Genomic DNA, 15917 nt, shown 5'->3' with positions numbered 1-15917 from the left:
ACGTCCCCCACCGTCGCCATGCCCAAAAGAAAGGCCGAAGGGGATGCTAAAGGAGATAAAGCCAAGGTGAAGGATGAGCCACAGAGAAGATCTGCAAGGTTATCTGCTAAACCTGCTCCTCCAAAGCCAGAGCCCAAGCCTAAAAAGGCCCCTGCAAAGAAGGGAGAGAAGGTACCCAAGGGGAAGAAAGGGAAGGCTGACGCCGGTAAGGATGCAAATAATCCTGCGGAAAATGGAGACGCCAAAACAGATCAGGCACAGATACCTGAAGGTGCTGGAGATGCCAAGTGATGTGTGTGCATTTTTGATAACTGTGTACTTCTGGTGACTGTACAGTTTGAAATACTATTTTTTATCAAGTTTTATAAAAATGCAGAATTTTGTTTTACTTTTTTTTTTTTAAAGCTATGGTGTTAGCACACAGAACACTTCATTGTTTGGGGGAAAAGAACATACGTGTCACTAACAAAATGTCTCCCAAGCTGGATTGATGATGGAAAACATTTTTCCCTGATAATTCTGAAAGATTCTGTTGGCTCCCAGAAGGGACATCGAGGTGTTGGCATATGTGGTCGCCATGGCACAAAATGCCTTGTGGTGTGGGGAAACTAAATTCATTTTTGTATTCTCCTCCCCCTGTACCGTCAACATTGACTTAACTCCCTTAAAACCAGAGACCTGCTGGAACCTGACCCCCCCCCCCCAAATTGGTTTTCCGGTCTATTGGGCGATCTGGACTTTGCAGTGACATCATGAGTGTCCTCAGAAGAACGGTGGTTCCTTTTATAAAAAATTGTGGATCTTCAGATTGCATATCAATTTTCGTTTCCTTTCCTGAAAGTCAGGGTCGGCTTGTGAAAAGTTGTTAAACAACATCCTTAATGTGAAATGTCAACCCTCACTCTAAGCTACTTCCCCCTTTTCAAAGCATTGAATGAAGATTTCATTGGGTTTTATAGTGGCTTTCTGATTTTGGTAGTCTATACAAGAAGGGAGTTGGAAGTTCTTGTATACTGTTAATGATTGTCTGCCCATGTCCTGCCTGAAATACCATGATTGTTTATGGAAAGTATCTTTAATAAAGCTGGATACATTAGGCTTGGAATGCTGCCTCTGATCTCTTCTTCGCAGCCCTGGGGGACCTGGCTTCCAGGTGTCTTGGTTTGATGGGTTGGTCTTGGATCTAGTCAGAGTGGGGGTGGGTATGCTTCCCAGAAGTGGGTGCTGGGAAGTTGTTGTTCAAGGGTGCGGCCATCCCTGAAGTGTATTACATGTGAAGGTTAGGTTTGGACTGCTGGACATCCCGCCAGGGAGTCTGCTCTTGGGGTAGTGCTCCAGGGTTTGACAGTCTACTGCTGTGCTGACTTCAACAACATTAGGACTTCTTGGCTCGTGGCAAAGTTTAGGAACACTGGGCTTCTAGCTGGACATGGTGACACACACCTTTAATCCAGCACTCAGGGAAGTAGAGGCAGGACATGGCTACGCAGAGAAACCATGTCTTGTAAAGCCAAAAAATAAAATAACACTTAAGTTAACGTAAATTCCGGGGCTTCTGGAAGATGCCTCCTTCTCTTCCCATCAAAAGGTCAAGGTGACAGGAGTGCCTGAAGCTTTGGGAGGGGTGTTCTGAGCCAGTGGGTGTAAGTGCACTTGTCAAGAATCTTGGGCTTTGCTCATTTTGACTGGTGAGACAGTTCCAGACAGGAACCTGTGGGCTGGCTTGGTGCTTACGGTTAAGGTTGGTGTTTGAGCAAACGTGAAGCTACGGAGGCCTACCGGTTTATTTAAAGAGCATTTGTGCAGTGACTGGGCAGGTATGATTTAAACTAATTTCCTGAGTTAGTCTGGATAGCTCCCAGCTGCTTTCCCAAGTTACTTGGCAATAAGTAGTCCTGTCTAGGCTGCGTCTGCTCCACCAGGCCACAACCTCTTTCTCCATCTTTTTTCTCCTTCTCTTCTCTCCATGGTACCTCCCGAGATCCCCAGCCCAGGCATTGAAGCCCCGCCTACCTCTGTTCTGCCCAGCTACAAGCTCCAGGCTTTTTTTATAAATAGAAAATATTGGGGATCAAAGTTTATACAACATGACTTTGGTGTACGTGAGAATGTACTAATCCAGATAGCAACGAGATCTTGGCGACCAGAATTTAGCGTCTGAATACATAAGAGCACCAGACCAGACCCCAACATAATCAAATAATAAAATAATCACATAGAAAAAGGCAGGCAAAGCACCTGTGCCTAAAAAATAAAAATAAACTTAACTTTAAAGGTGGACCCTTCCCAACTCAAAGCCCACTGTAACCAGCATTTTATTTATTTTCCTGGAGACGGTTTCTTTATGTAGGCCTGGTGCCCTCGAACTTGCTCTGCACCAGGCTGGCCTGGAACTCAGATCTTCGCTGCCTCTACTGCAAGTGCTGAGACTGATGGCAAGCCACACCACCATGCTGCCCAGTCTCTGCTCTTGAGAGGAAGTCTATGAACCAAGTCGCGCACAGAACTCATACTAACCAACTGGCCTGAGTCTTCTGGAAATACACCATACTCCCCAACACCCAGAGGCAGGATCTCAAGTTTTTTTCCTCGGGGAGGGGGGGAAAGTGGGGGAGAACCTTTTTAGAAAGGTCTTCAGCAGCCTGTGTTTCATTAGAGCTGAAGCAACAGTTCTCAGCCTGTGGGTCACAGGGGTTGCCTGAGAATATCACTGAACATCGTATAATTCATGAAGTAGCAGAATTGCAGTTATGAAGTAGCAATCAAAATAGTTTGATGGCCGGGGTCACCACACCATGAAGAACGGTATTTATTAAAGGGTCGGAGCCTTAGGAAGGTTGGGGACCACCGCTGACATAGATGAACACAAGACAGAAGTCCTGCTCATGTACAGCTTCATATCCTGTGGCCTCTAGACCTGTCCTCTGAGTTGTGGGGCCACGGGAGGTTCCGTGTGTGCTGTGTGCAGTTGTGTGGTGATAACCTCCATCTAGTCTAATGCCAGAATGTTTCCATCATTCCTTTCCTGCACCCGGAAGTCACATGGTCATTGTGGTCAATGCCCCTTTCCCACCTCCCCAAACCCTAGGTAATCACCAATCACTTATTTATAAAGATTTACCTATTTACCTATTCTGAACATTTTTTAGTTATTATTATTTACAGTTATTCACTTAGTATCCCAGTTGTAGGCCCCTCCCTCATCTCCTCCCGGTCCCACCCTCTCTGAACATTTCTTTAAATATAATGAAAGAATCTGGTCTTTTGGAATATATCATTTTTTTAAGAGTTATTTATTTATACATATGAACAGTTTGCATGTACACCCTCATGGCAGAAGAGAACATCAGATTCCCATTATAGATGGCTGTGGGCCACCATGTGGTTTCTGTCAATTGAACTCAGGACCTGCATGACCCAAGAGAACATGAGATCCCATTATAGATGGCTGTGAACCACAGTGTGGTTGCTGGGAGTTGAACTCAGGACCTCTGGAGGAGCAGACAGAGCTCTTAACTGCTGAGCCACCTCTCCAGCCCTGCAGCATTGTTTTCTACTGCTGGATAGTCTCATCCTGCCAACTCCCAATAATGACACAGACGTTATTTATTATAGCCTGGGCCCTAGCTGGCCAACTCGAAGTGGGCTCCTATAACTTAATTAACCCCATTTATTCTAACCCACGTTTGTCATGTGGCCCGTTGCCTCTCACTACATCCCTGTGAGTCCAACTCCCTCCCTGTCTGGTTGGCAAATGCCCCACACCTGATTACTTCTGCGTTCCTCTCCCTGCCTGCAAGTCCTGCAAGTCCTCTCCCTGCCTGCAAGTCCCTCCTGCCTAGCCCTAAGCCATCTGCTCTTCATTAAATCAATCAGGTGAGGGAAGTGTATTTAAAAAACACTGCGACGTTGATGCTTCATAAATAAAAGTAACAATACCGAAGTCCAGCCTGTACCCAGCTCTCTGCTGGTACAGAGCTCAGCATCTGAGGACACAAAGACAACCTGTACACCGTGACCAAAAAGATGAGCTAAACGTCTCCTCCTCCTAGTTCAATGAAAGGCTCTACTCTCAATACACTATATATAATAACTATACACAATAAGAGCAATTACGAAAACTATCGGCTACAGGAAGTGCAGAGCAAGCAACTTCCAAAACTATAGAAATGACAGGGACTTCTGGCTGCCTGGACAGTCACCCAAAAATCCTTTGTAAAGTTGGGGCATCCATCTTCAGCCCAGAATATCTGACAGACTTATTTGTGAAGCAGGAACTTTGAAGGACTGGCCTACCTTGTCTCGGCAGGGTTCAGCCGTCAACTTTCCAGTGTTCTGTTTGCCAGCAATTTTTTCCCAGTGGCTAGCTTTGCTACACTTGAAGCAAACGCCATAGGGAGGTTCTTCAATGTCCATCATCTTCTCTGAAGTAGAATAGGAATGCTGTCAGGAGCTGACATGTCTCACTGCCAGGAAAATCCTTATGTCATTAAAACGTCTTAAATGTCATATTCTGTAGATGACTAACGTTTTTGAAGACCACCCAGCTATCTCAGTATAACTGAATAGACAAATGTCATTTGTTTCCAGCTATTTACTATTTGCTTAACTTTGAAAACATTAACAGGAGGCTAAATAAAGCTTTTTAAAAAATTATTTATTTATTTATCTATCTATCTATTTATTTATTTATTTATTACGAAAACAGTGTCTGTCTGCATGTACACCTGCACACCAGAAGAGGGTGCCAGATCTCATTATAGATGGTTGTGAGCCACCATGTGGTTGCTGGGAACTGAACTCAGCACCTCTGGAAGAACAGCCAGTGCCCTTAACCCCTGAGCCATCTCTCCAGTCCTTTAATTCACTAAACTAGTATCTAACAGGACTACAAGTTTGATTGTTATAGTTGACTAACAACATGCTTTTCTTAAATATCCAAAACAGCTTGTAATAGTAACTTTCAAGGACTAGAACATTACGTTACATTTTTAAATGAGTTACATAGGAACAATACCTTAAACAAGAATTAAAATATAGAGAGTATGTTGTAACAAAAATAACCTTAAAATTGTATCAATATACAAAAATCTATAGTAATGTAAAATATTTGACTTCTTGATGCTCTTTAGTTTGAAAAGAGATTCAATAATCTGCCCTTTTATCCTGTCATTCCTATATCCTTTTTTTCTTTTCATCCCATCTCCCTCCCTTTTCCCTAACACTCGATAGGAGAGAAAGAATAAAGAAAAAGAAAGAGAGAGAAAAAGATCCATGAATCTAGCCCCCTTTACTTTGTTTCCTCCCTGACCAAGACCATTAACAACTTGTGACTGACTCCCCTAAATGACGATAAACATCCATCACCCATAGAACGGCCAAAAACTATCCATCCCACTTCTTGGGATCAGGGGCATCATGTCCTCAAGATTGCTTCCTGCTGTCTGGGGGCAACATCTCTTTGGGGGACCCTAAGAAAACTGGGATATTGGCTAGGTAGTGGGAGAGCTAGCTGTATCATTTGCTGTCCAGTCTCTGTGTGACAGGAAATGCAAGGCTTAACTGAAGTCCTGGCTGGACCAGTCTGTGGGGCTGGACCATTTAGCGAGCTGTTTTGAAGTTGTCCTCTATGCAGATTTTGGGGAAAACTGTAACTAAGGCAGTCTGGTAGGCTGGATCATCTGAGATACTTCTCTTCGTTGGCGTCTGGTCTTTTTGTTCTGAAAACACAAACTTAAAAGTAATATTCACTGTGTACAAATCAGCTAAAGACGATTCTCTGCTCTATGTCTGAGCAGACTTCATAAGTTCCTTTGGACTGTATAACCAAACTGTAGTTTAACCCCCCATCCATGCCCTAGGAGAGGAGAGCATGTAATAGTATGTCCTGAGAATCTGTGGCCAACAAGATTTACTGGGCTCCTACAGAGACATTCATGTCTCAGCCATGTAGAGGGATCAGCATTCACGTCACCTGTTTTGTTGTTCTTTTTGGTTTCTTTCTTCATGGCTGCAGCCAAGATTTTCAGGATGTCTCCCCTGGTCAAATCTGATCTTTATTGGGCTGGAGACATGGCTCAGAGGTTAAGAGCACTGCTTGCTCTTCCAGAGGTCCTGAGTTCAATTCCCAGCAACCACATGGTGGCTCACAACCATCTATAATAAGGTCTGGTGTCTTCTTCTGGCCTGCAGGTGTATATGCAGATAAAACATTGTATACATAATAAATAAACAAAATATTTTTAAAAAAATCTGATCTTTATTAATCTTGAAGGAATCCACAGCTTTTTGCTTCCTGTTGAAATTAAAGGCATCTCTCCCCCAACACAACACTTCTATTCTGACTTCTATTCTGAAGTTAACACAGCTTTATAATATACGGGCCGGATTAATTCAGCAGTCCTTTCTAACATGCAGTGGTTTGTTGGTTTGTTTGTTTGTTTGGTTGGTTGGTTGGTTGGTTGTTATAGCTGTGCTATCTGTCTCATGAACATTTAGAACATTTAAAGTCAAGAAAGCATTATTTAATCTATCTCTGGGAGGTCTCCCTCTTTTTGTTCTATGAGCATCTCCTTTAAAGTGTAGCCAGATCCTTTCACAATCGCCTGACCTGCAGGATTGTAAGATAGACCTGTAACAGGCTCTATGTCATAAGGTCTAAGAAAATGTTGCATTTTACTGGATACGTATGGCAGAGCATCGTCAGCTCCAATCGGCAAAGGCATCTCCAAGATAGCCACCTCTCCAATAACTGTGCAGTTTCCGAATTATCCCTTCTAAAGCCCATTGAAATCCTGAATAGGGATCAACTGTATGATGTATTAATACATGTAAATACTTTAAATTTTCAAACTCTAAAAAGCGCGAAACAGATAACCTATTGTCTGACATTTTCCTAAGGGGGTATCACCAAGCGGAATCTGTACCCTTAATTCAGAATACTGAGCTTCATTTAGTAACTGATTCTTGACAATATGAATGCATCCGGTCCTATTTGGTTGCACCACAACTGAAGCCTCATCTTTCTGCCATGTTAGCCATTGTGGTTGAGGGCCAGGTTTTAATATGGCTGCTATCAAATCTCTCTAATGTGTTGCAATTACTCAATTTTGCACTGCCAATTATTAAATATCTGTTCTATGTAAGTTACATATGTGCCTTAAGAGATTATTGCTTCATTAAATCTCTTTTAAGTCTAGCACCTGAGTGAACTGCCATCCAAATTTCAAAATATGAATGCTTCATCTGCATGTACACCTCCACGCCGGAAGAGGGCATCAGAACCCAGTGTAGATGGTTGTGAGCCACCGTGTGGTTGCTGGGAATTGAGCGCGGGACCTCTGGAATTGCAGACAGTGCTCTTAACCTCTGAGCCATCTCTCCAGCCCCTATTATGACTTTTCTTAAAGAGGATAAATAAAATTGTAATCATTACCAAAAACATACTTTTTTTTATGATGATAATCAAAACAAAATTATATGGGATCCGAGTGCCCTCTGCATTGTATTTTCTATTTTTTAACACAGAAAACACTTTCTCTTTAATCTCTCAAACTTTCTCCTTCCTCAGAGATTTCATGTTATTATTTTTAAACTAATTATTTATTTTTATGATTTTTGTTTGTTTGTTTGTTTGTTTTTCGAGACAGGGTTTCTCTGTGTAGTTCTAGCTGTCCTGGACTTGCTTTGTAGACCAGGCTGGCCTTGAACTCACAGAGATCCTCCAGCCTCTGCCTCCCAGAGTGCTGGGATTACAGGCGTGTGCCACCACTGCGCTCGGCTCCTTTTTATGATTTTTATACCCAGTTTCTTTTCTCTTTTACTGTTTTCGAACTTAATACATTCCCAGTTCAGAAGTCTGGAGCTTCTTGGTGGCGCTGTGTAGCTGGGAAAATGTTCCGCCTGCCTTTCTGTGCATCTGCAGGTTCCTCCGGCCAGCACGTGTCTATGCTGACTGGCTCTGACCGCTTGGCACAGTCTAGGAGGCGGCCCCTGCCAGTGTGGGGGCCGGACCCCTGTTTGCCCTTCCATGAGAGCCGAGACTTATATCCGCGGGTACCGCGCAGGAGCCCTGCCTCCTTCCCCAGGTCGCACTCGGCATGCTTCATTTCACCTGCAGTCGCTGGCTGCACCTGCAGCTACACCAGCGCTCCAGGAAGTTGCTGCCTGGCTCCTTGGCAGCTCTCACCCGACCTAGGCCTCTGCACTTGGCCTCTGGGAGAACTTGGAGTGGCTGTTCCCTGAACCCACTCTTAAAGGGACCAAGCCTCCCGCCTGCCTGGGAAATAGCATCCAGCTCTGGCAAGTGTTTGTTCCCTACCTTTGTTGAGTTCATTTTTAAACTCTATTTTATTTGGGGTATTTAAGCCTCCATCTCCCTTCCACCAACCCTTTAACCCTAGGTAAGAGGGAGACGGTTAGTGGGGAGAGGGGGCTCAGAACCCTTTACTTCTCCCTGCTGTTTGGGGTCTGTGGGGTTCTTTCGGGGCTATACCAGTCTCTGTCAACAGCAAAGGCAGCAAGCAGTTTCCTCGAGCCACTGAGCCTCCACGAATCTCTTTTAAATCTCTCCTTAAAGAGGCAGGCCTTTACCAGCTGGCAAAGACCACGCCCTGCAGGAGGCAGTTATCAGCTGTGGGCAAACTAAAGCCAAACTAAAAGCCCACACTTGGGATTTATACAAAAACGGAATTACATAACATAACTGTGTTTTTAAAGAAACCTAAACTTCCATTACACGCCTTCCATCTAGAACTTTTCTCGGGCTCTAAGGTTGGATTTCTGCCTACCATGATGGGCGCCAGTTATGGCTAGACAGTCTCAATCCGACAGCTCCCAATAATGTTATAGAGACATTATTATTTATAATAGCCTAGGCCTTAGCTGGCTCATGCCCAACTGGCTCGTATAACTTAACTAATCCCATTTATTCTAGCCCACGTTTGCCATGTGGCCCCATTACTTCTCACCATGCCCTTGTAAGTCTCACTAAGCCCTTCCTCCGTGTCTGGTGGGCAAATCCCCGTGCCTGATTTTTCCCAGAGTTCCTCTCCCTGCCCGGAAGTTCTGCCTTTCCTCTTCTGCCTCCCTATGGACAAACCAGCTCTTTATTAAACCAAACAGGAGGTGAGGGGAGCGTGCTTACAAAAATGAGACTTTGATGCTGCAAAAAACTAACAATACCAAAGTCGGGCATGTACGCCATCCTCTGCCCGTACAGAAATCAGCATTTGAGTAACAGAAACACAACCTTTGCACAGAAGGATTACCCCAACAGTTTTCAAGGCCATTCATCTTACAGAATTACTCCATCGATGCCCCTGAGGGCGTTCTGTGGTGTAGACTCGTTAGTTAATGGACGCTTGGGTTTCCACTCCAGGCTCTGCTGAGTGTTGTGTCAGCTCCCTGTGGAAATGCTAACAATCTTTTCGGGCTTACTCCCGGGAATGAAGCCTCTGTGGTGCGCCGGAGACCCTGAAAACCGGCCAGGTGGTGACGCCTTCACCGTGCGCGCCTTGATGGTCCCACGTCTTCACATCCTCCTCAACACGATGCCCATTTTTAGGCTTGGTATCCTAGTGAGCTGCATCTGTGCTTTTTATTTGCATTTTACCGGGTGACTGGGATACCGAACTGTCTGTGTCTTTGTGTGTGTGTGTGGACACACATGTTGAGGGAGGCATGCATGTAAACAGAAGGTTGCATGTCTCCCTCGATCACTCCATGTTACTTTTCCAGCCAAGGCCTCTCACTGGACCTAGAGCTGGCTGACCGGCTGGTCAGCGAGCCCTGTCTCTACCTCCCATCAAGATTATAGGGACACCTGGCCTGATCCATTTGTTAGGTGCTAGAGGACCAGACTCGGTCCTCATAGCTGCATGGTGAGGACACTGCCATCTCCCCAGCCCCACTGTGGATCTTTTTAAACACCTCTGTTCAAACCCTTCGCCCAGATTCGTTTGTCTTTACACTGGAGACGTAAAAGCTTCAGATGCGGGACTTTCAAATCATCATATAATTCGTAACTATCTCATCCTACGGGTTCTTGCTTTTTTTTTGTTTTTTGCTATGACGTCTCACTATGGGCTCTGGAACTCACTAGGTAGGTAGCCCAGTCTGGCCTCAGTTTGCAGCAGCTCTGCCTCACTCAGCCTGTCAAATGTGGCCCGACAGCTCGAGCCACCACGCCGGCGCCGTGTGATTGTTCGGTCCGGTGTTCCGAAACAGGATGACACCGAATGGCTCAGTACAGCCTTGAGCTCCGAGTTGTGCCGCCTCCACTTGCAGTGTTTCGTGTATAGGTATGCATACCAGGCTCAGCTGGCTTGGCAGGAAATGAGGTCTCCTGTTGTGCCAGGCTATTCTCAAACTTCTGCTCCTCCTGCCTCAGTCTGCCTGGTATTGGATTACAGTTGTCAGCTACTGTGCCCAGCTGGTAGTGTCCTAGGAAGAACAAGTTCTGTTACTGGAGACGTGGCTCAGTGGTAGACTCTTGCTTGTATTTAAGGTTCTGGGTTCAGTCCCAGGACCACACATAAAAATTTTTTGTTCTGGCTGAGTGTGGTGAAGCATGCCTCTCATCCCAGGGAGGCAGAGGCAAACGGATCTCTGTGAGTTCCAGGCCAGCGGGAGCTACAGAGTTGAGACCCTGTCTCAAAAAAAAAAAAAAAAATTGTCCTAGTGAAGATACACTTTATTTCCCTTTGATTGCTAATTCCTTTCGTATTCCACAGAAACAATGGCCTCATTTAGGGTCGTGAGGGTTTACACCTCCATGTTACAAGATGTTTCCATTGTTTTAGCTCTTAAATATAGACTTCTGAGTTGTTGTGTTTACAGATTGTGTGGCACAGGAGTTCAAGCATTCCCTCCCTGAAACTGTTCTAGACCTTTCCCATGGCTGTTGGAAATACCTTATAACAAGACTTTTGGGGCTTTGTAGTTCTTGTGTTTTTTTTCCCTCTGTTGTTATCAAGTGGCAGTTTCTTTATCTTTGTCCTTATCTCCCCAGAGGCCAGTGTTTCACACTCCCCATGCAGGAAGACCATGCATGGCCATGCCAAGTTCTGAACAAGCGCAATGGGACTGCACAGACTCGGCTTCCTGCTCCCTCTTCATCTGGAAAAAGCGCACCAGCAAGCATCATCCAGCACCGCCCTACATTAGATCTACACACATATACATACAAACACACACATGTACACACACATGCACGCACACACTTACAGACACATACAAAAGGAAAACCCAAAACCGACACTGCCACCCCTGACAGCCCCAAAGCGCTCCTTCCCCATCAGAGTACATTTCGTGGGTACACAAGTCATGGTGCCTCACTTTGGGGTGGGAAGTTGGGTTTTGTTAACAGAAATTACAAAGAAATATAAAAGTCAAGTAAGGTAATGAACTCCACGTGCAGCCGTCTCTCACACAGCTCCGGCAGTGCTCAGCTCAAGGACGGCCTTAACTTTTGTTTTGTTTTGTTTGAGAGAGGGTCCTATCATGTAGCCCTGGCTGTCCTGGAACTCACTCTGTAGACCAGGCTGGCCTCAGATTCAGAGATCCGCCTGCCTCTGCCTCCCGAGTGCTGGGATCAAAGGCCGGTACCACCGCGCCCAATACAGCATGAATATTACCGATTGTGTTCTTTGGTCCTCTAACAGATTCTCTGCCTTCTGTTTCCTGGACAGTCTGATTGGGCTCAGACTCAGTGGCAGGAAAACGTCCTACTGTGTGCTTTGATTGTAGCAGGTTGTTGGAATGTTGCAGTACTGGTGCTTGCTGCCTGGATGCAGTCACTGAGCTGTAACGGTGATGTTTTCACTCTCTCATGCCTTTAGATAGTATATGAAATTTGCCAGAAGAAGTATTTAGGCTGAGGATGCATCTCAGTTAGCAAGAGTACTCACTTAACTTCCAGGAAGCCCTGGGTTCAATTGCCAGCGCCACATAAGCCAAGCACAGGGCACACCCCTGCTTGGCGAGGGAGGCAGGAGGATCAGGAGTTCAAGGTCATCTCTACAGGGTGAGTTTGCCAACCTGGGCCAATGAGACCTTGTCCAGAAGGAGGAGAAGGAGGAAGGAGAAGTGAAGTAGATAGGGAGGTGGCTCAGCACGCACAACTGCTTGCCACCAAGGCCAACAACCGGAGCTGAGGCTGCAGAGCCCCCATGGTAGGAGAAGACGGCCTTCTGCGGGTTGCCAGCGCAGCCCCGGGGCCGTTCCAGGCCTGGGGATTTTCCTATCGTGACCCTACTCAAGCCCCCACTGAAAGGAAAAAGGGTTGTCTTTCTCGGGTCCCACCCACCCCCACCCCACCCCCACCCCACCCCCACCCCCAGGGCTGGCCTCAGATTCACAGCAATCCCCCTGCATCAGCATTCCAAGCGCTGGGATTACAGTGCACTCCACACCTGGCTTGGAATCAGCTGTCCCTAGGTTGGGGGTTAGGGAACACCTTGTGATCCCAGTAGGCTGAGGCAGGAGGATGGAGATGAGTGAGACGCTGTGAGACGCGGGGTAGAGAGCGGAGGATCACAGATCTGGAGCCGGAACTAGGGTCTAAGACTTTAAGATGACATAGATGCTCAGCTAGACTCTCAGTTCAAATCCAAGACCTTAAGTCGGGCGCGGTGGTCCACGCCTGTAATCCCAGCATTCCGGAGGCAGGGGCAGGAGACCTCTGTGAGTCTGAGACTTGCTTCTACAAAGAGTCCAGAACAGCAAGGCTACACAGAGAAACCCTATCTCAAAAACAAACAAACAAACAAATTCAAGACCTTAGATTTTTTTAAAAAGATTTTAAAATTTATTGTTTATACAGTATTCTGCCTGTATTTGTACCTACAGGCAAGAAGAGGGCACCAAATATTGTTATAGATGGTTTGAGCCACCATGTGGTTGCTGTTCTCTGGAAGAACAGCCCGTGTTCTTAACCTCTGAACCATCTCTGCAGCCCTAACGTTAGATTTCTTAATTCTAATTCTCTGTATACAGTTTTTTTCTCAAAATTAAATGCCATTTTTCAGTCACATCGTGGCCTTGGCCTTCACGGTTACCCCACATCACAGGGTGTGTCATTGCAGAGTTTGCTTACAGCTTGGTTGTTGGGAGTATTTTCTGTAAGGCGCTGAGGCGGGATGGGTTCCCTGCGGATCTTGTGATGGCTATTCTTGGTTGTCAGCTTGACCACAGCCAGAGTGAACTACAGTCCAGAGAAAAGGAGGGCACACCTGTGAGAGAGTGTCTGCTTGGCTTGCAGTCGGCGAAGCCCCTTCTGTGGGGACCAGGGTAGGAGAAGGCACCGCTGTGATCTGAGGCGGGAAGACACACCTTTCCTCTGGGCGCTCCTGCCGGAGGCCTGTGTAAGAACATGGAAGAATGAAGGTTCTGCTCTCTGTCTGCTTGCGTGTCCGTTTCTTCACCGGCACTGGAGCCTACCTCTTGGGGATTGCAGCTTGGAAGACTAGCTGAGACACTCAGCCTCGTGGGGTTGAGGACCTGGATTCTTGGACTTTCCGTTCACAGCATTGGTTTGTAGGATTGGTTAGACTGCAGCCTCTAAGTCTTCCCTGCATAAAGACATATTTACGCTTTCCTGTCCTGGAGAGCCAGCAACAGGCTTGCGCTCATCACCGTCTCTCCAATCCCTTGTTACAAGTTTTAAGTTTAATTTCTGTTATAGACTTTATAAATCTTTAACCATACCCAATAAACTTATAAATGTTGAAGTATAGAGTTTATATAATAGTTTTATAAATCTTGAGATAAAGTTTATATTTTAGCAAAAGTCCTAGAAAATCAATATCTGGGTGGGAGAGATGGCTCAAAGGTTAGAAACATTGGCTACTCTTCCTGAGGTCCTGAGTTCAATTCCCAGCAACCACATGGTGGCTCGCAACCATCTATAATGAGATCTGATGCCCTTTTCTGGGGTGCAGGCATTGTATATGTAATAAATAAATAAATCTTAAAAAAAAAAAAGAAAATCAACATCTTAGAAGCACTTAGAAAACAACAGTTCATATGTTTTTCTTGTTTTGCTTTGCTCTTTTTCTGTTACAAAATTACATGACTTACCTGTCATAGGACAGACAGCTTTTGAATAAACATGTTTGTATCTAGAGAAGAGGGAGCCATAATCAACTCCAGAGCCAGCCTTTCAATGAAGCAGGACAGCATAAAACAATATTTCAATATTATCCATATCTAAAAATTGAATCCAGTGACCCCGGGAAGCAAGCTGGAAACAGAGAAGGCTCAGAGATAGAGATTTCAAGCTATGGTTGTTAAAGTGGTCATAGTAAGTGGCCGAAGCAGCTGCTGAGCTGGCTGGTGTTCCCCTGCTGGCCCCACCCGCTTTGGGGGCCATGGAGCCAGGAAGTGTGTGTTGTGTCGTCCTGTTGGACACTGACTAGAGACTCATCTGAAATTGCCCTGGAAGAAGTCTGAGATACTGAAAAATGATGGCCTGTTGGGGCGATGTTTTTGTGCTCTTTGTAAAGATTGTCTTTGTATTATTCTGTACCTGCGGAGATCTGATTACAGACCAGACTTTGGAACTGTTATTCTTTGGCTACATCATATTTTGTAAACACTCCCTCCAACACCTTCTGATTGGTTTAATAAAGAGCTGAAGGGTGTTGCTAAAAGGAAAGGAAATCCCGAACATTGGATTTTACCAATAAAGACTCAGGAGCTGGATGCCAGGGTGACACTGTGCTAGGTCAAAGAGTCAGAGAAAGCACCCAGCTGACCTTCTTACTCAGCTCATGTCTCAGAAGGAAAAAGCCAAGAAGCTCAAGCCTAAAGCCTAAGGCCAAGAGCTTGCTAGCTCAGCCCAGGGAGTAAAAGCCAAAAGCTCTTTCTTCTCCACGCAGTCTTAAACACTCTTCAACTCAAAGTCCCTCCTTTCTACTTAATCTACTTAGTCAGATGGTTTCTTGCTCTGCCTCTTGGCCTAGGGTTAACTTTATTCGGTACACAGGTGTACCGAAAGCTCTTGGGTTAAAAGTGTGTGCTAGGGCTGAGCCACAGCTAACCAGACACAAGTTTTTACGGTTCACAATTTCGGAGTTCACAACGGGATCAAATATCCTGCAGCAGAACGGTCAACAGCAAAGGCAGGAGAGGAAGTCAGATAGGAACTCTGGGAAAGAACCCAGGGCGTGAAAGAGTCGCCAGCCAGACCTGGAGGAAGAAACAGGGGCCAGGCCTGAGGAGGGGTAACAGGCGATGTGCAGAAAGTAGACTAATATCAAAGTGTTAATTTCAGATAAGAGCTGGCTGGGAACAAGCTGGAGTAAGCCCAAGCATTTATACATAATAAAAAGTCTCCATGTCAATATTTGGAAGCCGGTGCCCTAAAGAGAGTCTCACTTCAGTGGCCTTCTCTTCTGCCCCCACGTTGTACTCTCCAAACATGTGCTATACCTTTGAGATACCTCCAAGCCTGGTGATCGCTTTTTTTTTTTCCTTACCTCTTCACCTGGTGGGGGGGGGGGGGGGGCTTGCTCTGTAGCTCAGGCTAGCCCATACTCCCCTGCTGGCTTTGCATTTGTGAGTCTTCTGCCTCAGCTTCGGGAGTGCAGTATCATGCCTCACTCTGGTGAGTTTGTTTGGAGGTAGTGTTTTCTGTGGCCCAGCTAGCCTCGAACTCCCTAGCCCTCCTGCGCTCACCTCCCTAGTGCTGCACTATAGCACCAGGCTGCAACCCAGCGCCTGGCGCTGGTGACTTTCGTTTAGACAGTCTCAGTGTGTAGCTCTGGCTGCTTGGGAATTTACTAGGCAGATCAGGCTGGACAGGAACTCACACGGATCTGCCTGCCTCTGCCTCTCAGAGTGCTGGGATGATAGATGTACCCCACAGCGCCCAGCACCCAGTCTCTTCTTAAGGATTTTTTGTTTGTTTGATTTGT

At 45.9% G+C, this 15917-nt stretch overlaps 1 protein-coding gene across 1 annotated transcript; it reads left to right on the top strand.

The window, feature by feature from the left end:
* On the top strand, positions 1-1096 carry Hmgn2 (high mobility group nucleosomal binding domain 2). The gene has a single exon (XM_055610893.1). It carries the CDS (start codon positions 19-21, stop codon positions 289-291), a length of 273 nt encoding a protein of 90 aa, XP_055466868.1. The 5' UTR covers positions 1-18; the 3' UTR covers positions 292-1096.
* The last annotated feature ends 14821 nt before the right edge of the window (positions 1097-15917 follow it).

Source organism: Psammomys obesus, unplaced genomic scaffold (assembly GCF_907164565.1).
Source record: "Psammomys obesus unplaced genomic scaffold, mPsaObe1.curated_primary_1811, whole genome shotgun sequence".
Taxonomy (NCBI): domain Eukaryota; kingdom Metazoa; phylum Chordata; class Mammalia; order Rodentia; family Muridae; genus Psammomys; species Psammomys obesus.
This window is presented reverse-complemented; position numbering and strand designations above follow the sequence as displayed.